Here is a 23,437-nt window from a genome sequence, read left to right as displayed (position 1 = left end):
CCTTGCGTGCACAACCTGCCACCATCTGACGCTGCACCGAACATTCGAAGAAGAAGCCAAGAAAAGGGGCTTTGCCAACATCACCGGTTCCGCGTGTAATCCCAACTATTCTTTCGACGATCTTGCTCAGGCAGTGTTTGATTATAATTGCGCGAGTCGTCACTGCTCATCCCCTCGACCCGGATTTACTTGGCACTCGATTTTGATTCTCCCTTCTCACACTTCAAAAAGGGCCCTTCCATCCCCCTCGACCGGACTTTTTATTCTCAGATCAGAAGAGTGTGCCTGCCTGCGCCTACCTGCTGCTGCTACCACATCGGCAGCCCCGAACCGAACCTTTGGAACGAACGAGACGGACCACGGCGGATTGCCCATCATACATTCTCGATCCATCTCTGCCCTTTCGACAGTGTCGCTACTACCACACACTACGACTCTGCTGCGCTAATACTGCCCGTCAGTTTGCCCCGGGTGATCCATGGTGCAAGCATAAGGTTCCGCCGTCTCGATCCCTCCCACCCTTGATTTGGGGCCTTGCAGGGATTCCCAATTGCGAACTTTTTGGTGTTCGTTCGCCCGCAACCATAACGACTGTCAACTTTGTTGTTATTCCCTCAGATAGGGCCGGCATAGAGTAAAAAAAAAATCCGGACCTGCCTGAGTAAGACGAAGTTGAGGGGAAATAACCTCTTTGTCGTTTGGCGAAGAACTCGAGGGGGGGAACTTTTTTTTCCTTCTTCTCCTGCTCTTTCTTTCGTTCTAGCCGCCTGCGTCTTCGACCCTTTTCAACCTTGCAGCAGGTGCAGCCGGTCCAATCGGGCCTGTTAGACGGATTTCACGATGGCGACCCCTCGAACCATGGTGGCTACTGCTGCTGCTGCTACTACTCCTGCTCCTGTGCAGCACCCCTCCCACACACTTACAGCAACCGCAACAGAGCCAACGAATAATGGTGCTGGTCCTGGCACTGGTGCAAATGGGACCAGGAGCGCCCCTCCTCCGACGCCGAGAAGCCGAATCTCGTCATCATCAGCTGCCCCAATAGGTATTTCCCCGATTTCACTGTTCCTTGTCTCTGCAATCGCATGTTTGATCTCTTGTTTCCGGGCCCCCCTTGTTGCCCTTGGTTTTGCTTATCTAGCTAGTTACGTAGTTACGTAGCAATGCTATGTTATTATGTATTATTTTCTCTCACTCAGAAAACGATGCACGTTATTAATAATGCATTGAAACCACAGACAATAACGGCCTTTTGACCCCATCGCCCTCCAAGTCTCACTTTACCTGCGATCCTATCCCCATCCTTCAACCGTCCCAGCAAAGCAGCAACAGCAGCCACGCCGGGTTTTCCAGTAATAGCTATCTCGCGTCCAGTCTTTCTTCCTCGCCGCGCCGTTACCCTACAGACCTGACTGGCCCCATCCCCGAAGAGGACGATGAAACCGAGAGCGAATCGGCAAACGAGCCCATCACCCCTGTAAGTGGCCGACAGTCGCGAGAATTCCAGACCCTGTTGGATCTCCCAAACAGCGACCAACCGCCACTGGATACTGAGTTTATTGCTTCCCCGGATCTCGCTGAGGACTCTACTGCCACGCCCACTACTGCCGCGACGATTCCTGGAGACAGCACGGCAGCCCGCGCCATTTCGCCCGCTACTGCTGACGCTACGGTCTTTTCGCAAAAGGCCATTTTCCCGCCAGCTGCACCGGCCTACAGGCGACCGCCGCCCTTAGTAGTGGAAACTGCAGCAACCCCACCACGGGCGCCACAGCGCCAGGACTTAAGCAGCAGTGCAACCGACGCTGGGTCTGGGCAGCTGATTGAGGACCAATCCCCTAGAACCTCTAAATCCCTCACGCTCCCAGCAGCCAATAATCCCACCTGCAGCGCTACCAGCCCCGATCCCACCTCAAAGTTCAGCCAAGACACGCCCACCTCGACGTCACTTCCCTCGGATTATTCACCCACCAACTCCAATCGCACATCTTCTGCTTCCCAGTACCAGTACCAGCAACAACCTTCACTGCTAGCACAACAACAGCAGCAACAGTACCAATCTGAACACCCTTCAGAGGCCTCGCCGCCTCCCAGAAGACCGTCGCTGGGTAATCTTTCACTAAGAGCCTCCAAGTCCTTTCTCGGCGTCGGGACCAAGATGACTTCGCTGTTCCGGCGTTCCGCCTCCAATGTGACGGACGGCAACACTATGGAGTTTCGCGAGCCCGTCTACCAGAATGGTGGTGGCAGTGGTGCCGTGCTCGACACCACGACGTCAAATACACCAGCCAAGGCTACCCCTACCAGCAGTCGTCGCTTCTCCTTCCACCCTTCACGCCCCACGACTCGCTCCAACAGCCCCCCGTCGCCGCCGTCGCCGGAATCCAAAGACGGATCGACCCCGTCGTCGGTCCCGTCGTCGAACGACTTCCTCAACAACAAGAAGAAGTCCCACACCGGACTCTCTTTGCGCCAGCGCGTGAACTTTGTCAGCGGTCCTCGGAAAGAGATCCGTCGCACGCGCAGCGTCGAGCGCTCCAAGAAGGCCCAAGAACACCTCGACCTGACCCGGCAACCATGGGCTCTGCCCCCCGATGCCGGCACGGGAATGAAGGCGCGACGATTGAGTCTGAGTCTTCCCGATGACTTCACTGTCGACGTCGCCGAGCTCCTCAAGGAGTTTGAATACCAGCACAAGCTGCTCGGCCGTCATGGCAAGCATCTCGGCAAGGGCGCGACGTCCAAGGTCACATTGATGGTGCGCAAGGGCTCGCCTGGCGAGATGTATGCCGTCAAGGAATTCCGAAGCCGGCGCAGTGCCGAATCCGAGAGTGACTATAAGAAGAAGATCAAGTCCGAGTTCAGCATCGCGAAGAGTCTGCACCACCCCAACATTGTCGAGACCATTCGCTTGTGCACCGACCACGGACGCTGGAATCACGTTATGGAGTACTGTTCTGAGGGCGACTTGTTCAGTCTTGTCTCTAAGAAGTACCTGCAGGAAGAAGGGCGTGAAGTGGATCGCCATTGCTTGTTCAAGCAGCTGGCGCAGGGTGTTCATTATTTGCACTCGAACGGCATTGCCCATCGCGACATTAAGCTGGAGAACCTCTTGATCACCAAGGATAGTAAGCTGAAGATAACAGACTTTGGCGTCTCCGAGGTCTTTTCAGGAATCCACCCCGGTCTGCGGGAAGCCGGCGGTCAATGTGGCCGCGGCATGAACGGCGAAGTGCGACTGTGCAAGCCTGGTATCTGCGGCAGTCTTCCCTACATTGCGCCCGAGGTCCTCAGCAAGCAACAGGACTACGACCCTCGCCCACTGGATGTTTGGAGTGCTGCCATTGTCATGATCTACCTGATTTTCGGCGCCAACATCTGGGAAAAGGCTGAGTGGCAGAATGACGCCAAAACGGCGGGCCAATACAACAAGCTCGTCCAAGCCTACGAGAAGTACAACGCCCGGGTCGAGAGAAATCCCGAGGGCACCAAGGATGCGCTGCCTCACCTCGACGCCTTCGACTATTGCGTCAAGCCCCTGGCTCTTCGGCGACTGTTGCTGAAGATGCTCAACCCTAACCCGCAGAAGCGCTGGACCATAGCCGAGGTCGTCGGCTCGCGGTGGTTCAAGACGATTGAGTGCTGCCAATTGGAAAGCTACGATGACCCGGTCATGTTCATCGATGCTTCCAAGAAGAACGCGACCATCAGCACCGCCGGCAAGATCTACTGCCACAACCACCTGCCTCCTGTGAACCACGGTCACGGCCTTCCTCCTATGCCCGGCAAGGCAGGATACTAGAGGAGACTACGCTTGGCGGACCGCCTGGCGGACCGCCTGGCGGACGGCGACATTTTGCATTTTCTCTCACTTCCCCCATTTCGCCATGAAGGCCCCCGATAAAGTCAGTCGGCGTGGTTCTTCGAGACATGTCCATTCACTTTCGAGACAACCGGCACATAGAGCGGCGTTCCGGTATTCATTGCATGACACGGAGGTTACTTTTGATATTTGGGGTGTTTTTCCCTTTGTTTGGTCTTCATTATAGAACCGGCGAGTTCAGGGCTTTTTTCTCCTATACCCCCCATCGACTTTCTAGTGTTGAAGATTGCGAAGGGTCGTACAAAAAAGATCTTTTCCCTTCCGACCGCGTACATAATCCTTTTTTCTCTCCCCCCTTTTTTCCAGAGTGGTCATCTGTACTGCTGTCTAGGGGGTGACCACACAACACGCATGGTTTGCGACACTTGCATGCATGCGGCTTGCAGTCATTTTTGTCGACACGGAAGGCAAGGCGTGAGGTAGAGAGGCACACACGCGCAAGTACAGAGACACAAAAGAGACGCACGGCAAAAAGAAGCTGGTGGGCGGTTATTGCCCAACTTTTGTTGGTTGGCAGCTTTGTTCCTCCCCGACACATTTGCATTGCAGAGACAGGAGGATACTCGGGCTTGAGTTTACAGCTACACGACATGGTAGAGAAAGCGAGCAAGCAAGCCATGAGACGATGTGCTGATGGGGTGTGTGGCTCTAGACTAGCAGAATAGAGACCGACTCGATTGGCACTCACGCCACTAATAATAAACGAAAGAAAGTTTATTAATCACCCTGTTCCGTTTCCCTTGTGCCTGTTTCCTCCCATCTACTCGAACAAACATGTTACAGGTCCTTCGGCGCAGTCTTCCATATTGACCCAACTTCGCACAGACAGTTGGCAGATTTCAGGCTGAGATGGAGGTCGGACCTGCTGTACGCCGTGTGCGCCGCCAGTGGTCAGTCGGCCTCCCAGGGATTTGGAGAGCCAACGCCGGTGGGCTGGGATCTGGGTCGCTAGCGCGCCTGCAGCCCATCGAGAATTGGATGGGATGGGATGCGATGCAGCCGATGTTTTGGTTTGAGGAGTTGGGATTAATATCAACCAAGGTAACATCTGCTACATGTGTGGCCAAGTGCTACACACCATGTAAGTGGTGCATCAAGAGTAGAGCAAATCTTCCGGCCACCACCACTACCCCATACCCCATAGCGAGACAGATATGTATGTAAGTACACAGGGTATTGTTTCTCTTTTGGGAGGTTCAGTCCCTCCTAGCCTCTGCTTTTGGGTCGGTTGGCTTAGTTGATACTACGTGCGAGCTTCTTGCTAGACTTACGAAATGTTGGCTCTGGCTACTGCATTGATGACCACCCCAACTCGTTGCTCCGTGGTCATTTTCGCTCTGTCCCAGTTCAATTTTGGCACTTTTGATCTTTTGGATTAGTTTACATTGGGGGTCAACAGTACATATGGCTGGCATGTTGCATATCTATAGCTCAATTTATATTGATGGGTGTGGCATGCTATATACTACACCATGATTTATTTTGTCAGATATCACAATGCCATCATCCATCCAAGTTTTTTTCTTGGGAGCGGGTGATCCTCGTCTCTTACAGAGTGTATGTACACCACCCACCACCCCCATTGCTGGATTGTTCAAATGGATTGCTGGTTGCCCCCCTCCTACTTCCCCTCCAGCTCCTTCGCCTCGGACGTATCAAAGCGCGAGGGGGGCGGGCGGGCAGAACAAGCCTTTTAGGGCGCCTGCATCATGCGTCTCTTAGGTTGTTCGGTACGTCGCGTGCCCGCACAGCACGGCGCACACACACACTTAGACTTACACAAGACGCACTGACGCTGCCCGCCGTTCAGCCCAGTCTCACAGATGCAGACCCGAAGAGGCCGACTTGCATGTTTAGTAAATACTTTTAGGTGAGGCTACTTACTGGCAAATGTCCTCGAAACATCTGACGGAGATTGCAGGCAGGTACTGTATGTCAGTAAGCAAAGCACGCGACCAGAAAACGAAACGGCTTCTCGGCATTGCGCGACCACTCACTCGGTGCCAACTGGTGCTGTATCCGGTCGGCCTTTTCATTCCCGTTGGGCATATCCGTCCGGCTTTATCGAAGCTTGCTTATTCCCCCCCCCTGACATGACATGGCATCGGCACACACTCACACACATACACACGAATCTACGTACCCTTCCTTCTTCTCCTGCATAACCTGGGACCGGCGCCATTAAAGCGGGGAAGGGGAGGGGACTTGGCACTCACCGTCTTTTACGCTTGTCTGTCTGCACTCCATGTTTCCTGCTCGGGAAGCCGATTGGTTGATGACGACCAACGTTTGTTTCTCTTTCTCTCTCCTTTCTGGCGTGGTATTCTCCTATTATGTCGTGCTACCTTTACCAAGCAAGATGGATGTATGGATGGTGCTATGTAGGTAAAGAAGAGGAGCGCAGGTAGGATGATCGCTGGCTTCAAGACTTTCAAGTTCGGTTCCAGCGGCGCGCCCACCACGCCCATCACGCCCATCACCACATCATCATATTCCGTCACGCCCCCCCCCCCCCTTCAGGCTCTCCGTATCCATCCCCCCTCTCCTCGTCTGCTTGCTGAGTGGTTGCCAAACTGGTGGGATGGAGGGGTAGAGTAGCAAAAGAAGCAGTATGAGGGATTTCGGACATCCAGCCATTCACTCCATGGCCCATCATGGATGAACGCGACAGCAGCAGCCAGCAGCCAGCAGCTCCCTCCCCCAACGGTTGCAGCGGCATGGATGAACCAACCGAAAGGCACGGCCGTTCGAACGCACAAGTGTCGAGGCTAGCGCCAAGCCCGGGGCTGTTGATTCGTGCCCGCAGCTGAATGCCCGGTAAAGCAATCAGCCGGTGTAGGAAGGGCTGCAGCAAGCGGTGGTTAGTCGGCTCCTGTTGCTTTGCTGCTGGCGCATCCTTTCTGGGGCGCCTTTTTCGCTGCACTGGTAATGTCACACCGGGGATCAGCAGCAGCAACCTACAAGCCTATAAGACACGAGTCTATAAGCCTCCTACTACATTCTACTTGTGTAGGTAGGCAGTAGGGGTGGGGGAGTACATGTCAGCAAGCCAGCCCCATCAGCTTTAGCATTCTGCATGGGGAAAGCCCAGAGAAGCTTGGTGAAGCTTGGTGAAGCTTGTTTTTACACCCACAACGACTTATATACATGCGCGATCGGGGTAGTAGTATCTGGGCGATGTTCCTGGTACCTCTCGGGCCTGTCGTCGTCGTTGGATTCGGGAATGTGGTGGGCAGGGGTTGTCCATGTGTGGTCTGTCGTGTTTCCGTTTTCGGGACTGTCAGGTATGCACTTTAACTGCAAAGCGCACCCCTAGCCATGCAAATACCCGTCCCATCCATACCCAAGTAGGTGCATATCTCTCCCGTACGTACGTTACACGTGTATGCACATTGTGGGGAGAGAGAGTGCGAGGGGAAGGAAGAAAGGGGGGAGGGGCTTGTCTGCCATGCTTGTGAGTAGGATAGGTATGAATGACCACATTCCCCCCTATCGCGCGATACCGGCCACGGGATATACCGCACAGTATGTCCGGCGCACCCGGTAGTCGAGGCGGTGACTCGCCGATGTTTGCGGCCCCAGATGATACAGCGACGCCAGGAAGACAGAGCCGCCGGAAGCGTCTCCGTGGCCGGGCCAGCCGGCGCTGTCTCATTGGCTTGCTACCCACGTATTCCTCCTTCTTTCTATTTCTTTTTCTCTCTCTGCATGTGTCAGTGGTCAGCCTCATTCTCCCAATCTGAGTCAAACATAAACCGCCCAACTCAATGTCCGTCTCCCCGCGGCCGCTGACTCTGCCTGTGTCGGAGTGAATTTACCGCCCACCGAAGAAGGAAGCGCATGGCGTTTTTGTGGCTTGGCTGCAGCTGCAGCGGTCACGCGACTCAATCAAAAATTTCCATCCCTCTGCCGCCCTGCCGTCCCTGGGCCTCGCGACCAGGCATCGGTCAGCCAGGCTCAATTATCATTACTGCTAGGCGCCGCATGCAGCAAGCAGCAAGCCCCGATATTCTTCTCCTACAGGCATGCCCGCAGCTGGTTCCTATGGGCTGCAGGACCGGATCCCAACTTGGCTCTGTAGCCAGTCGTTTCGACATGTGCACTGGCTGGCCTCTATGACTGGACAGGGCGGCTCCTGACTTCACGATGGCTTCATACGGTCGGTCTGATGCTCGCTCTTGGGGAAACTTTAAAGGGGGTCACCGGGCATAGGCGAATACGGCGGCGCTCACTCGACTAAAGAAGGAGAAGGCGAGCCCGGCCCACCACGATCACGATGCATACTGGCTTTCTTGGCTTGCTGGGCGGTTTTTGGGGATGCCGCCGCCTGAGTTTTGCGCATCTCACTCGTGTAAGCCTCACTCGGGGTTTGAAGGAGAGGGGACGAGTGGGGATCTTTCCTAAGGTACTACTTGCCATGATTCGACTTATCTTTTGTAAGTTATACCCCATCGTGATGGTAGCCGTTGAAGGCAAGGCGTGCGGTTGGGGGTCTGAATTCATCGACACCTACCCATCTATATAGCTGCCATCGTGTACATTGTCCTTCGGTTGCTGCATAAAATACCAAACTTGCGAGGCGTCGCACCGGGGATGAATGCAAGCTGGTGCTGAGCGCAAGTATGCCAAGCCTGCACGCTTGGGTTTTCCCGGCGGCAGAGGACGTGTGTGTCGGTACGCACGCATATGCTACCTGTGATGGAACCAAGTGGCTGTCACATTTCTACGCCACCGGCCGAAGCCCATTTATCCGGAGGGCGGAACCGGGAGAAATATTGGTTCTGCGTTATCAGCTTTGGTACATCGGTAGACTGGGCGTGCTCTGGATTGCAGAACAGAAGGACAATCCGATCGGAAAGTAGACTCGAAACAACAGCATGGGTACATCACCCTTCACGGTATCTCAACGCTATAGTGAAGAATGGCAGAGTAATAGCTACAATCCCTAGACAACTTGGTTGACTAATAGTGTTGAGATTTTGTCATATTCCGAACATCTGCCCAGGCAGATCTTTTGCCCCCCAAACAGGGGGCATGAATCATGAAATTCACATCTGCCTAACAACTTACACACTCGGGGTCTATCATCACTCTTTCTCCTGCTTCCCCAGGAACGTCAGGGCGGCCGCCGCGTACCCATCGAGCCCCACCTGCAGCGTCGGCATGACGGCCGGCGCAAAGAGGGCCGAGTGGTTCGACGGGATGCTCTCGGCGAGCGTCCCCTCGCTCTCCGCCCGGTCCCACGCCGCCGCCTCCACGCCCCCGTACATGAAGAAGCAGTACGGCTTCCCCACCGCCGTGGCCAGGATGCTGAAGTCCTCGCTGGCGGCGAACCGCGGGATGTCCCGGTCGTACCGGCAGCAGCACCCCTCGTTCTCCCCCTCTCCCTTTTCCTCCAGCATAACAGCAGACTTCCCCTCCTCCTCCTTGCCCTCCCCAAAGTGCGCCGCAAACGTCTCCTCCACCCGCGCCGTCGTCGCCGCGTCGTTGACGGTCAGCGGAAACGCCCGCGTCGTCCGAAAGTCGGGCTCGCGCGTCGCCTGCGCCCCGAGGCACTCGGCCCGCACAATGTCGCGGATCCGCCGGAGGGTGCGGTCGCGCGTCCGCTGGGTCACGGCCCGGCTCTCGACCGACAGCCGCGCCTCGTCGGCGATGATGTTCTCGGCGTCGCCGGCGTGCACGCTGGCCACGGTGACGACGGCGCTGTCGGCCGGGTCCGTCTCGCGCGCCACGATGGTCTGCAGCTTCAGGATCGTGCTCGCCGCCATTATGACCGGGTCGACCGCCGCGTGCGGCATCGAGGCGTGTCCGCCGCGGCCGTAGAGGGTCACGCGCAGGCTGTCGGCCGAGGTGGCCATGAGGCCCCGGCGGGTGCCGATCACCCCCGTCCGCGCGGCGCCGGTGACGTGGGCCCCCAGCACCACGTCCGGGACGGGCACGGCGTGGCGCTCGGGGTCGTACAGGCCGTCGTCCACCATGGCCTGCGCGCCCGTGCCGCGCTCCTCGGCCGGCTGGAAGACGAGCACCAGCGTGCCCCGCCAGGCGTCCCGGCTGGACACGAGGGTCCGCGCCGCGCCGAGCAGGCAGGTGATGTGCATGTCGTGGCCGCAGGCGTGCATGACGGGCTTCTCGACGCCGTCGAGGACGTCCATCATGCGCCGCTTGCTGGCGTAGGGCAGGCCCGTCCCCTCGAGCACGGGCAGGGCGTCGATGTCGGCGCGGAGCAGGACGGTCGGCCCCCCTTCGTCGTCGCTGCCGTTGCGCAGGATGGCCGCGAGGCCGTGGCCGCCTATGCCGGTCTTGATGTCGAAGTCGGGCGAGATGCGGCGCAGCTCTGACGCGATGGCCGCCGCCGTCTCCTTTTCCTGGTTCGAGAGCTCGGGGTGCTCGTGGAAGTGCTTGTAGAGGTCCTGTAGAGGCTCCAAGTCGGGCCGGTGCTTGGCCACGAGCGACGAGATGGAGGCCATGGCGACAAGCTCTGACGTAAGGCGGCAGATGGAGTATGCGGTTGCAGCCGAGCTGTAGGGGCTATGTATGATCGGTAGTTATCCCTCTTGAGTCTCCCTTTATACGACTACCTTCGTGCAAAGTTACCTTCTGCCGACCTCAAATGGGTACAGGTTCTCCAAGTCAACTTGTGACTCACTAACTATGAAACATTTATCACGGCATTGTGATATACAGGTCGATTTGGTTAACTGGTTGGTGAAAGGCGCAAACAGTGGAGCCGGCGGATGACTGATAACCTCTCGGCCCAAACCCAAGCCGGCAGGTATAGACCCCGCCCGCGTCCGGCTTCGGGGCGGAGGCCTGTGTGATTGGTAATGACCTGGAGTCTGATTTAATGAAAACATGTTGCTGTTGTCATGAATTGTTCTACGGGCGATCATTCAGAACTAGTAGAGTTACGGGACTGGCCTGCATCCGTCAAGTGCAGAGATTCCGACTCCGTAGGAGTGGTCAATAATGTATCGGAGTCCGGAGATTCTGGCGTGTTTGCCGACCTCTTTCCACCGGATGGAGCTCCGACCGTAGATGGATGTGATCGATCCATGAGATGTCAACTTCAGTCGCAATATGAATGGCGAAAACGAACTGCCACTGGGACCCTGCCACGGGTCCTCTATCCCAGCCATCAAGATGATGTGTCGTGACGGCTTCTTTGTTGTGGTTGTGAGTATCACGGAATAGTGCTGGCTCGAGCCGACCCAAAACGCCAGATGGAAACACTCACCCAAACACATACACATTCATCGCCTCTCAGCCATGATCCAAGAGGCGCTCTTCTTCTGTTTCGAGATGGTGTATATATAGGAAGTCCAAGTTGGAGCACTGAAGCCAGTTCAACAGAAACCAACATCGACATCTCAACCCACGAACAACAACCAGAAACAACAACCATACCATCAACAAGAGAATAACGAAACCGCCACAATGTGCAAATCCTACCTGTTCGAAACCCAATGCGTCTGCGAGTCCTGCGGCCGCCAGACCGCCGGCTCCCAACAACTAATCTTCTTCCCCACCGACACCTGCGACCAGCTCCCCGAGGGCGCCTCGCCCGAGGCCTGCCCCCACCCCGAAGGACCCGCCATGACCATCACGCACCGGGGCATCTACCCGTCCGCCATGTGCCGACACACCGTCAAGACCCAGCTGAAGAACTCGACCAAGAAGCTGCACGGCGCGCTGTTCGTTATCAGCGGCCTCGTCGAGTCGGAAGCGCGCCTCGAATTCGAAGAGGCCGACGCCGCGCGAGCCCGCCTGCGCTTCTCGCTCCGGAACCTTAAGGAGGCCTTGGACGGCGACGGGGATCTGCCGCGGGCCCGGTCGCTCCTGGACGACGTATCTCACGACGCTATTATCATCCGGGATCGGTCGGAGCGGTGGGAGTCAGTGCGGGAAAATATTTCAGACCTCTTGAAAGGGGCGCTTGATGAGGCGCGTGATGCCAGTGAAAAGGCAGCTGCCATTTTCGAGGGGCGCTTCTCACCAACTGGGGCATCTTCATCAAGCGGGAGTACTTGATTTCAGATAGGTTTCTATACTGGTCGACTTGACTTGACCAGTGCCCGTCCGTAGTAAAGGTCTCCTGAGGCCATCTAACTGTATTTGTCAAATCTGGGAAACAAAATCAATGTGTCATACTGAACCGCGTTGTCATACATTGCCGTAAACTATGTGTAATTTCAAAAACTTTGATGGATATCCGTCTTGCGAGATAATGAGCCAGATAACGATTGGTATAAATGTAATCAGTAAACCCGCTCAACTCAGCTTCTTCCCCATCAAATCCGCCAACTCGTCCAGCAGCTCGACCGTCTCGGCCGGGCTGGCGATCCAGGCCGTGGTGCCGACGCTGCGGGCCTTGAAGTCGTTGGACCCGGCGCTGAGGAACTGGTCGCCGACGTGCAGCGTGTTCTCCCCCTTGATCATCTGACCGCCGCCGCCGCCGAACCACTTCTGGCACACGTTGACGCCCCAGCTCTTGTCGCCAATGTCCACAAAGACGTCGCGCCCGCCGTTGAAGGCGCAGAAGGGCACCATGCTGTTGTCGAAGCCCCGCCCGCCCAGGCTCATCTCCAGGATTTTCTGCACCACCAGCACCGTCTCCTCGAGCGACTCGCGCGGGATCCGGTTGGCCGCCGACGTCGGGATGATGCCCACCGCCCGGTCCTTGCGCATCAGCGTCGCCGGCAGGTTCATCGTCTTGATGCAGTCGCGCAGAGCCGCCTCCGCCACGTCCAGCAGCGCCGCAATGTTAGTGTCGGACCAAGCCGCCATCTCGGGGGTCAGCCACTTTTCCCGGGGAATGGGCTCGAGGAGGTGTGGCGAGCTGGCGCTGAACTCGAACAGGTAGTTGGCCTCACCGCCCATGATGAGGATGTTCTGTTTCTGCTGGAGCGTCAAGTCGTGAGTCTGAGCAATCGTGTCGAGTAGCCCGTGCAAGCGGGCATAGTACTTGTCAGCCGTTGTGTAGCCCGCCGCCGTGACTATACCGATCTTGACATTCTTCCGCATGAGATCAATCATCCTAGAAATGACCGGGCTATCCGGCAGCAGCGACTCGCCGTCGTCGTAGAGGGTCACATCACCATCGAAGGTGGCCAGCTGCAAGGTGCCATATGTCGTCACCGCCATGATCTGGGCCGAGTTGAGGATTAAACGGACATCGTTGAACGAAGGCGAGACGAAGCGCCGCGAGGAGATGAAACGCTTCCGGTCCTGGTACTTGAAGGCCGCCTCGAGCGGTAGCCTGGTGAAGAACTGGCCAATAGTTGGCACGAGCAGCTTCAGCTTGGACTGGAGGGCTCTGGGGTCGGCTTGGTGCGCGACTTGATGATGGGTGTGGCCGTTAGCTACACGTGATCCAATTATGCACGAGCATGCCAAGGAGCTTACTGTGATCGTCCAGCATAAACTCGACATCTCTCATGATTTCGGCATATCGGCGGTGTGCCTCCTCGGACATGTGGGTGAAGCTGGTGCCGGCGGTCTGGAAGACGCCCGTTGGCTGAGAGTAGAGCACAAACGGCACGGCCAGGAGGCCTTTGATCCATTCTGCGACGGGTTAGTACACATTTGCAGAGAGTGGTTTTTGATCCGCTCTGGGTGCTTTCCAAGAATCTATGGTTCGACGTGGCAAGTGATGTTTGTTGGGCGGCATCACTTGTCCGGGCTTTAGAAAGCCCCCAAGCCTGCCACAAAAGTGAGGGGTTGTCCTAAGGGAGAAAGGCCTGGAGTGAGGAGCTGCAATACCTATGAACTGGTCTCTCCTGTGTGTCTTCAGGGCATCTGGAGATCCTTTGTTAGAATATCGCTAATGAGATGGGATGGAATGGCACCTACACTCGACTCTGTACCGGGTGGTCATGGTTGCTGCTGATGAGGGGCTCTTCTTGGCTTACTTGGACTAAGAACAAGAATAGAGATGGAGACTACGGTAAGTCAAAAGGGAAGCAAAGGGTTTCGAAAAAGAAAGAAGGTAGAAAAAGGAGGTAGCGCTTAGGTATTATAGGAGATAGGACTAGTGCAGCGACGGTGGGTATCACGATGCCAATGGTCGGTGTGCTCGTGTCTATGTGTCTGTTCTGTTGTGTTGTTGTCTAGGAGAGTTGCGAACCAGCCACCAGCTCCAGCAGCGGCGGCGGAAGTCGCCGGTTGCCATTCATTCCCCAGGTGACCGCCCAGTCATAGCGCCGCCCAAAGGTCCGGTGACACAACTGAAACAGTGGTGGTGATTATCAATAGCAGCAGCAGCATTGCCCAGAAAATAAGAAAGCAGGTGGCGGTATAGTAGTAAACCAAAATTGTTCCAAATTCAAACGCCCTTGAATTCAAAAAGTTACAGTATCAGATCAGATGGCTACATGTATGTATGTAGAGATGAATGTGTGTGCAGCCAGAGATAAGCGCCAAAACGAAGCGCAGCCAACGAGAAGGGAACGTGGGCTTTGTGGCAACATGCGACTGCCGCCCGCCGGCCCCACTCGCATGCCACCTGCCACCCTTGCATCCTCCTGTCCTCCTGTCCTCCTATCCTCCTATCATCTCCAAGCCTTCAAGTAAGACGGTAACTCAAGCTCAGTCGTTGCTGTCAATCAAGCAAGCCAGCATCATGCCGAAGTCGCACACAGCTCACTGGCCGTCGTCGTGCGAGTGATGCACCCGCCCGGGCACGTCGACTGGCAGCCCTGCACCGCGATAATGGTCTTGGGCCCGTCGCAGCCGCAGGGCACGACCAGGCTGGTGTGCTCGGTGCACCCGGGGATGGGACAGCGAATGGGGCTGCAGTCGGCGGGCTGCGTGGTGCGGATCACCGTCGGGCACGGGATCGACGTCTTGGTCGGCCGCGGCGGCAGGATGATGATGCTGGTGATGACCACGGGCGACGACGTCGGGCTGGTGCTGGTCTTGACGGTCGAAGTGCGCTTCGTGGGACGCGGAGGCCCGCAGGCCTCGTTCCTGGTCCGGTAAATGATGTCGCACCCGGCGTTGGGGCACTCGCCGCCGCAGGGCGCTACCAGGGTCGCCGTGGGGATGGAGGCCGGGCAGCCGCAGCCATTGGTGACGGTCGTGACCAGCCTGCAGTCATTGTTGCAATCTTGGGCGCAGCCCGGGTCCACGATAGATTTGGTGACGGTTGGGCAGGCGGCAGCGGGCTCAAGTGCACCAGCATTATCGAGAACAGCAGCAGCAGTAACTGCCGCAGCCTCTTGCGCAGTCACGATACTGAAACCTCATTGTTAACACTATTCGTTGACATCGTGGAGCGATCAAAGTATCTTCTTACCTGGCAAAGACTGCTAGCACGGCGACGAGAATAGACTTCATCTTGCGAGGATAAGTTTCACGGAGTCTTCGATATATATTGTAAGATACAAGCGAGGATGGGATGATCAGTGCTAACCAGTGCGTCAGAGTCTCAGGCAGGCCAGAGAATCCCGAGCATTATATAGTTGCCAGGGTGCATCATCGGCCATACTTGTCTGGATATTGGGACGTTTCTTGGCTCGCTTCTGCAGACTTAGCGAGCGAGACGTTGCGTCGAGTTCCCGCCCCCTGCAATGACCCTATCCAGGAACGGCATCGAGGGTTAAGCTTATCGCCCACTCTCCGTTCTGGGCACGGGGTGCCGTTCCCAGTTTCCGGTTTTCCTAGCCACGGGTTAATATATCAACCAGCAAACCAATTTCCTGCATTCAAAACGCAGTCCTATAATTAGACCGTGGTCTAGAATTGGAACCTGGTTTTCTTGGGAACCTTCGCTACCCGTCTCTACTGATGGATGACGATTCTCCGGTGGGATGTAGACGGCACGGCGGCCCAGGAGCCACTCCGTCCCCAGCTGCCAGTAACGAACATTTGAGGGTGCTACCATGGTTTCGGGGTCTTGAAGCTATCCGTAAGTAACACTAGCTGCTCGACCTGATTCGACTACCTATGTCATGGAAAGGACCCGGTATGCCTTGTGCTGCTTGATCCCACATCCCTTGCATGGCTGTTCTCTTGATAGAAGGAAATTCTATGGGAATCTGGCCAGCTCGAGATGGCGACCTTCCCCTTTGGCTCGCATCGGAGGCCGGCTGTTAGTGTCGATGATAACATGTTGTGGTGTGGCCACGAGACTCACCGGCCGGCCTGTCCGACAAGTGCGTGCATGTCTGGTATCTCTCACTCTCGCTGCTCGCTCTTCTACAGGGGTCGCCTATCTGCCCAATTAGACCGAGTCCTGACGCCCGGATTGGACAACTTCGTCCGGATTCGTGCTGTCCCCACAATACTGGACAGGCCCCCTTTAGCCTGAGGCTCGGGGCTCAATGCCGACGACAAACCCTTTCATATAACTTCATTTGGTCCTTCGCTGGGCAATTACCGCCAGCGTGTCATCGGCATTGTCTCGACATAAGCGATAGATTAAGGAAGTCTAGTCCACCACGCCCTTTCGCATCAGAGGCCAGACTAAGCCGATACTGCGCGCCATCCCCGTCTGGTGGGAGCAGGATCACATGGCCACATGGATTGGGCAACAGAGGCTATCTCATTGCTGGCATCCAGAGCGGCAGAGTAAGGCGATGCGATGCGGAAAACGGATCGGCGGCAGCAGAGCTGTCAGAACCGGTGACAACATTTGCCAGGAACTTCGCAACGACGACTGCGTCTGCAAAAGGTCACCGAGGGCAGAGGTATGCTGTAGGACCAATCATGTACGCCCCTTCATAGCCGTTTGTAAGAAGGCTTCTTGTTGCTGGTCATGTATGGGATCGTTTCTTGAATGGTATGGTCTGGCTCGCACGCAGCGACGAGGATGTTGGAACCGGTGACCAGCGATACGTTTGTGTCCTTGCAACCGGCTTTTCTGCTGATGTCCGGTTCCTTTATTGCATATCCGCTCGCAGTGATATATTACCAAGCACGCATCTACGGTCGCAACAATAAAAGGGTAAGTCTAGTATTGGCGCATGGATCTAAAGCGCTACCCCTTGCCTCCTATGGACGACCAGGTCAGGCAAGCGAGCCGGGTTGTCCAAACCTTTGGGATTACCTGTCGAACAACATGATATCTCCAGTTAGTTGCATGTAGCCTGCTGAATTAGATTGAAACAGCGAGGCCTCGCGAATCTCGTACGGTTTGCCGTATTACCGTTTCCAAAGTATTGTGCCATTGATAATGCAATATGTTCATCTCGATATTGAGTTTCGTATGAATCGACGCTTCCAGTTTCCCTCAATACGAAAACCACTGCTGTTGGCATAATACTTCCCGCGAACGACTTCCAGGAGCGGGACAGTATGGCGACCTCCATCTCCCAGGTCACGTCCACGCGAGCTTCTTCTTTCATGTTTTTTGTCAAGACTTGAATTTTACTACTTAAAAAGGGGGCTTGGGATATTGTTTGCACGATCTAAAATCTTTCCGACCACGAACACACCGCTTAACCCGAAGACCCAAGCCGCCATCGATAAAAAATATCCCCGCTTCCTCTCGACGTCTTCCTTGTCGCGCTCTCGGCATGGGGGGTATAAGGTATAAGAATGGCCAACACGCGGGGGGATCCCACTGCACCTAACCCCGACCCGGCCAACGCTATCGTTGCCTTTGCCTTTGCAACGGACTACTACATACGCCAACACGAAACGATGCCAGCCTGATATGGTCCACCACGACCACGTCCACTTCGCTTTCGGGGTTGCTGCTCGTCACAAGCCCAACGCTATATTTCTTGCGCAAGCTGCTTCCGCGTGCGAAGGGCTATGAGTGGGTTTAGGATGAGCCGAAACGGATCCGGCAGCATTCTTTGGAGATTTCTTGTATACCGAGAAACCTGAGGAGGCAGAGCGTAACTGTCCATCACCAGGCTCTAGCTAGGGGGGATACCTCCGTTAGGTGACTGTGGGCCTTGCGCGCCCGATGCCTGCGCAGCCAATTGAGCTGCGTTGGCTTCGGCCATCTGCAACGCCATCTGAGCATGGGCTTCGGCCTGTTGGATGGCATTCGTAATGACCGCCTGCTCCTCAGCAGACAGGGGCTGTGTCACTGTACTGTACAGCTGTGGCTGTTCTTGTTGCAATTCTGTCGCCACAAGAGATTAGTGATACGCTTTCTTCTAAGCAACGGGGTTTCTGTATGCACTTACTCATGAAGGCCACACGGAAGAGCTGGTAGGGATCGATCTTGTCAAGCGGCGACTCCAACAGGACGCTATCCTCGCCGAGCTCATCCTCGCTGTCGTCCGCTTCCTTGTACTGGTTCTCGAGTCGGCTGAACTTAGCTGCTTCCTCGTTGAGGAACTCTAGGTACGCTGTGCTCTCGTCCTTGCCCTCGGCAGTTTCCTCGGGCTCCTCGGCCTGCCAGTTCGTGTCGTCCTCAGCCCATTCGTCCTCGTCTTCGTAGTCGTAGCTCCCGGCGTCGAATGTGAAGTCGTCTTTGAGGGCCTGTTCGCGGTTCTTCTGGGCACCTGGCAGAGTCCTGAAGAGAATAGTAATGCCCTGGAGGAGTCTCGGCCAGCCAACACAGACGCTCTGAGGAACCTGGTCAGCCGGCAGGCTGAGCAGTGACACAATAGCCACGATGCATAGCTTCTTGTCGTGGACGCGCGTGAACGAGTCCATGTTACCAAACCATAAGCTGAAGAACTTGTTGGTCCACCCCTTTTGTTCCAACACAGCTATTGTCAGCAGAGGGTTGTAGTAGATGGCATTAATGACCATCTCCATCAGATGAATTTTATAGCTCTTGACTTTGACGTCATGGCTGCTAAGCACCGTCATGGCCATCGAGATGAAACCCGTAACGCATTGATCGATGTGGCCGCGCAAGCTCAGCATCATGGCTTCCGCCAACTTGCAAGCACAGATTCTATCCACGCCGCCAACCTTCTGGTCGGAGAACATGTCATTGACCATTCCGTAGAGTGCCTGGACGTATTCGGGCTTCTGCGTAAGCTGGCCGGCACCGTACTGAACGAAGTTGTCGAGGGCGGGCAGCATGTCTTCGAGGTAGAGTTCTGCGCCAGACTTGAAGGTGTTGTGAATAAGTTCAAATGCCTGCCACATGGTCGGCGAGATGCTCTTGGCGGCAAATGTACAGCTGTCGATAATCTCAAAGACCTCGTTGTAAAGATCTGTTTCTTACAATTGTTAGAGTTGCAGAGATACACGCCACTCACGCTTGGCATAACGTACCATAGAGTTTGTTCTCCAGAGTGACCTGGATAACCGGCATCAGGACGGCTTCGATGTGGAGGAGAACATCGGGTGTGCTCTCCAAAGTAAGGATCAGCGTTCCAATGGTTTGTAGGACACCAAGAGCCGTTATGCTCTTGTCGTCCAAATAGTCGCCATATTCGCCATCATCATCGCGCGAGTTTTGCTTCTCCAAAAGCTCCGTTACTATGCGCATGTAAGTATCTCTCAGCTGCTCGCTAAGAGCCACGGCGAAAGGCGTCAACTCGGTTGCGAAAACCTCGACAAAGTCCTCCATCACATTGGCGAGGGCGTCGATATCACACTCGTTTGCCAACTTGAGCAACTGCTGCATGATGGTCGGAATGCTCTGCTGCATGCTAACGCGGATGGCGTCGTGGCGGATAAGAGGCTGCAGGGCCAACGCGGCAGTAACACGAACCGGGAGATCGGTGTCAGCCATACAGTCCAGAATGTGGCGGTAAATGACGATCAAGTTGTTCTGGTCCTTGAAGTTGAGCTGCTCGAACTTCTCGATGGTGTCACAAGCTCGCGCGCGCAAGTAACCCATGGGGCTCTTGAAGTCGGGGAAGACGTAGCGAACCAAGAAGTACTCTATCTGGTCGGCGATAGGGCTCTTCTTCCCCAGGAGGACAGGGGCCAGCGTGCCGATCATGCGCAGGGCGCCCTCCTTGCCAATATGGTCTTTCTTGTCATCAGGCGCAGATTCGTAGGTGCTGACAACACTGTTGATGAAGGACAGCAAGTCGAACGTCTGCTTTCTCCTGACCTTGGTGAGGGTGACCAAGAAATTCGTAGCCGCGACATCGGGCGACGACACCTCTTCGTAGAAACTGAGTTTTCGGTGAAGATACTCCTCGGGCTCGTCCTCGAACTTCTCGACATCCTCGGCACTCAAGCACAACACGGGGAAGACCAAGTGGGTGACGAGGTTGGTCAGGTGGGCGCTCAGATGCGGCCACATCTCCTTGGGCCGGCAGCACTCGTCGAGGAAGACGAGCGTATAGGACAAGCACGGCTTGCTGAGCCAGGCCGTCTTCGAGACCCATTTCTCGATTTCCTGAAGGTAGTGCTTCAGGATCTCGGGAGCGACGGTCACGATGAAGTCCTTGGCAAAAGCCTTGACGTCGTCGCCACTAGTAGTGACGGCCGAGGGGTTGCCGTGTCGGATGAACAGCCTGTTCAGGTTGAAGTAAGCCCACTTCTTCGCCTTCCACCAATGATGGCGCTCTCGGTCGTCGAGATCCTCGGGCATGGCCGCTGCGGGAATCGTCTTGGAAACGGTGTGGAGGAAAACGGTGCACCAGCCAATGTTGACGGGCTGCTGCTTGAGGAAGGTGGATAGTTCGAGCTGCTTGCGCGGATTAGCACCACAAAGTCGGGTATCACGGAATAGCTGCTTACCCAGGTGGCGTGCTTGTAAGCCTTGAGGGCAATGTGAAGCATCTCACCAGCCTCGTTGCTCTCCTGGTTCACCAGTTCATTGCAAATCTCGAGGAGCCGGGGGAAGCTCGCCTCGATGATTTTGTCGAACTCGGCGCGACTGCCCTCCTGCGTTCCCTTGAAGCGGTAGGCACGGCATGTCACGAGAAGGCATTGCAGACCGGCGAGAACGGACAAGGCGTTGTTCTCGTGCAGCAAGCGCAGTGTTACATCCATAAAGTCGGGCCATTTGCCGGGGAAATCGAAGTGGAGGATGCGCTGGATGGTCTGAAGGAGCTGTTGTCGAATGGGACCCTGGCTGGCGGCCAGAATGGGCAATATGCGCTCCCGAAATCTGGCCTTCTCGTCCTCATTCAAGACGACCTCATCGGGGTAGTGGTCGGACTTGGACCAGCCGCGATTCGTTCGGTTCTTGAGGTAGATGACGGTGGATAGACGAATCGATTCATCGGGTTCGTTGGTCAGGATGTCGAGGAGAACATCGGTAAATCCAGGGTGAGACTCGGCGGATTTCAGCTCAAGCTCTCCGGCCCTTCGTACGTTGATATCCGAGGACAGAGTCGCGACAACGCGACTCCTGATGGCTTCGACATTCATGGTGGCGGCGGCCTAACCCTAAGGAGGGGGCTTTTTCTCGATGGGATGGACGAATGCAGGGCGGTGTCGTTAGATACCTATACGAGACGAAGGAAATTGGGGGGAATATTTTGGTAATTGAACCAAGAACAAATGCCCAATAGAAGATACCGCCAGCGTCAACAACGATAACGTGATGCGAGCGTCGCCGCAGTTGGGAATGACAATTGTTTTTTTTCTGCCACTCGCACAACAGTAAGTAGTAGAATGGCGGGGCAGCAAGCAAGCGGCGTAAGTTGGAAGAGGTGTGTGTGTGAGGTGTGAGGTGTGTCGGTAGGTCAGTGGGTAGCAGTCCAGATTGAGTGGATTGGGGCTGCTGGGGGCACTGGCAGAGAACGTGCACGGCCAAAGCCAAGTCTACCTGGCAAGTACTTGATGCATCAATCAGCCAATCGATTAATCAGTGATGGGTGGCTTGTTTCTGCGCAGGCGAAAAGCGACCGCTGGAATAATCAGTATTCTGTCCACGGTAGTGACAACTATACCTCGATTATCCCACTTACTCTTGATTACGACAGGGAAATCAACGAAATACGCCTACGTTCCGGTGATATTTATTCTTTTCCCGCCGTAACAATAATACCTAGTTCAACTGGAGTAATAGCTTCTCGATCATCCAGAGGCTTGGCCGGTTTATCCTCGCAGGGGCTTGGCGGTGGATGAGAGACCTACCTTTTGGATAGGACAAACAGGCCACACTCTTTTTGACGGATTGATTCGTTCACTCAGTAATGTAGTAGTATACGGAATTCTACAGACAGCTGAAGCCCTTGCTGCTTTGCTTTGCTGTGCCTGCCTGCCTGGCCGGACCGGGTCTGGCGCTGGACTTTCGCAATTACACTAACAGATCTAGGGGAGGATGCTACCTATGGGTAATTCGATCGCTAGGCACTAGGCCTCTGGATCAGGGCATTATTGGGACAGGTTAGGTGCAGCCTAGGCATGATCAATTCATTTCAGCGTAACAACCAACCGAATCGAAAAGGGCACTGGCGGCTCAACAAGATGGGTAAAATGTCCCAGGGGACACAAACTGGGGTAATTGCTATTTTGGTGGTCTTTTTCTGTCTTCACTGTAACCCTTCTCTGCCACGTTACCGATCCGCCTTCGACCAAGCATATCTTCAATGCTTGGTGTCTGCAATGATGTAATAAAAATCTCAGCGATATTTTCAGCCAAATGGCAATTGCGGACGAAACTTTAATAAACATTTCCTAATGCCTCTTGATTTTCCGCGGAAATTCCAACCGAGCCTTGAATCTGTGCGCATAACATGTGTGTGTGTGTGTGTGTGGGCAGGCAAAATGCTCCCAGAAAGGATTCTTGGGCAAAATCAGAGACTCGCTCCCTGGCCAAAGATCCGCGGCCTAGGATTTGACGATAAGGCAGAGAAAGATGGGTCCCAGACAGCTGAGTGGAACCCCCCTCAAAAGAGTCCAGGAGCCCTTGCGGGAGAGGTACTCCAGACTGGAGGGAGGGAGGTAGACAGGAGCAATCTGACTTTTCTTCCGAACCGACTGTTGACGGGTTCTGCAAAGGTTGAAAATTGCGTCCAGTGAAGACACAATCGATATATCGCAAATCAATTCGACATGCGCAGCTTTTTTCTTTTCGCTGGCAGACCTTGCGGCGGGAGGTCGCAGTGAATCAGGTACGGCGCAGGTACTTGGAATGTACCTAACTTTTCCCATCGACCCAGTCCCCTGCACCCGGCTGGGAAGGAACCCCTACGCTTGGGCATTAGCCGTCCGTCATCGAGGGGTCGGATTTTTTTTCTCTTGTCTCTTTGTTTCCTTCTTGGTTTGGCGTCGTGGGATGATACCTGCACAATTTTAGCTGGCAATGTCCCTTTCGCTATGCACTCCCTCCCTCTAAGCGCCTTGCTGTAAACGAATGAAGCCGGTCTACCGGTACACGGAATACATGTTATCCGAACCGTACAGGTCCCGTCCGGAAATCTGAGGATTTATCCGAAGTCAGGGAAATTGCCCTTTGTCCTGTGGAATGCCATCCATTATGACATGACATAGCATGGATGGATTACCCCTCCAAGTTTTGGCAATCCATGGCAAGGCGGTGACAGCGACGGAATGGACGGACGGACGGACAGGCCAGGCAGGCACGGGCAGACTGGACGGGTGCGGCGTCTGATCTTATTTTGCTCCCCACAAAAGTCCTCACGACAAACTTGTGCCTCGCAGCATGCGGAGTTTATTGATTGGACAAGCAGTGATATATGACGGCAGCCAGGTGACAGTTTTAAAAGG

The 23,437-nt window shown here is 55.3% G+C and overlaps 6 protein-coding genes across 6 annotated transcripts; 1 reads left to right on the top strand and 5 right to left on the bottom strand.

Moving 5' to 3' along the window:
• Positions 1–840: 840 nt before the first annotated feature.
• On the top strand, positions 841–3,802 carry PG985_011248 (uncharacterized protein; the record flags this gene model as incomplete). Its single annotated transcript, XM_066831015.1, has 2 exons — positions 841–970; positions 1,239–3,802. 2 exons carry the CDS (start codon positions 841–843, stop codon positions 3,800–3,802), a joined length of 2,694 nt encoding a protein of 897 aa, XP_066681697.1.
• A 5,168-nt stretch (positions 3,803–8,970) lies between these two features.
• PG985_011247 (uncharacterized protein) lies at positions 8,971–10,350 on the bottom strand (the record flags this gene model as incomplete). Its single annotated transcript, XM_066831014.1, has 1 exon — positions 8,971–10,350. The coding sequence occupies one exon, from the start codon at positions 10,348–10,350 to the stop codon at positions 8,971–8,973; it is 1,380 nt and encodes a 459-aa protein (XP_066681696.1).
• A 1,042-nt stretch (positions 10,351–11,392) lies between these two features.
• PG985_011246 (uncharacterized protein) lies at positions 11,393–11,856 on the bottom strand (the record flags this gene model as incomplete). Its single annotated transcript, XM_066831013.1, has 2 exons — positions 11,393–11,741; positions 11,801–11,856. 2 exons carry the CDS (start codon positions 11,854–11,856, stop codon positions 11,393–11,395), a joined length of 405 nt encoding a protein of 134 aa, XP_066681695.1.
• A 295-nt stretch (positions 11,857–12,151) lies between these two features.
• PG985_011245 (uncharacterized protein) lies at positions 12,152–13,757 on the bottom strand (the record flags this gene model as incomplete). The annotated part of the gene is made up of 4 exons (XM_066831012.1): positions 12,152–13,218; positions 13,286–13,444; positions 13,643–13,678; positions 13,733–13,757. 4 exons carry the CDS (start codon positions 13,755–13,757, stop codon positions 12,152–12,154), a joined length of 1,287 nt encoding a protein of 428 aa, XP_066681694.1.
• A 742-nt stretch (positions 13,758–14,499) lies between these two features.
• PG985_011244 (uncharacterized protein) lies at positions 14,500–15,217 on the bottom strand (the record flags this gene model as incomplete). The annotated part of the gene is made up of 2 exons (XM_066831011.1): positions 14,500–15,115; positions 15,177–15,217. The coding sequence occupies 2 exons, from the start codon at positions 15,215–15,217 to the stop codon at positions 14,500–14,502; spliced, it is 657 nt and encodes a 218-aa protein (XP_066681693.1).
• Positions 15,218–17,745: 2,528 nt separating this feature from the next.
• PG985_011243 (Importin-beta domain-containing protein) lies at positions 17,746–21,130 on the bottom strand (the record flags this gene model as incomplete). Its single annotated transcript, XM_066831010.1, has 4 exons — positions 17,746–17,957; positions 18,022–19,008; positions 19,070–20,441; positions 20,495–21,130. 4 exons carry the CDS (start codon positions 21,128–21,130, stop codon positions 17,746–17,748), a joined length of 3,207 nt encoding a protein of 1,068 aa, XP_066681692.1.
• Positions 21,131–23,437: the final 2,307 nt, after the last annotated feature.

The sequence above is a fragment of the Apiospora marii genome, assembly GCF_038362585.1.
Source record: "Apiospora marii strain CBS 49790 chromosome Unknown utg000007l_segment0_segment0, whole genome shotgun sequence".
NCBI lineage: Eukaryota > Fungi > Ascomycota > Sordariomycetes > Amphisphaeriales > Apiosporaceae > Apiospora > Apiospora marii.
The sequence above is the reverse complement of the archived record's forward strand: the minus strand, read 5'-3'. Positions and strand labels throughout refer to the sequence as shown.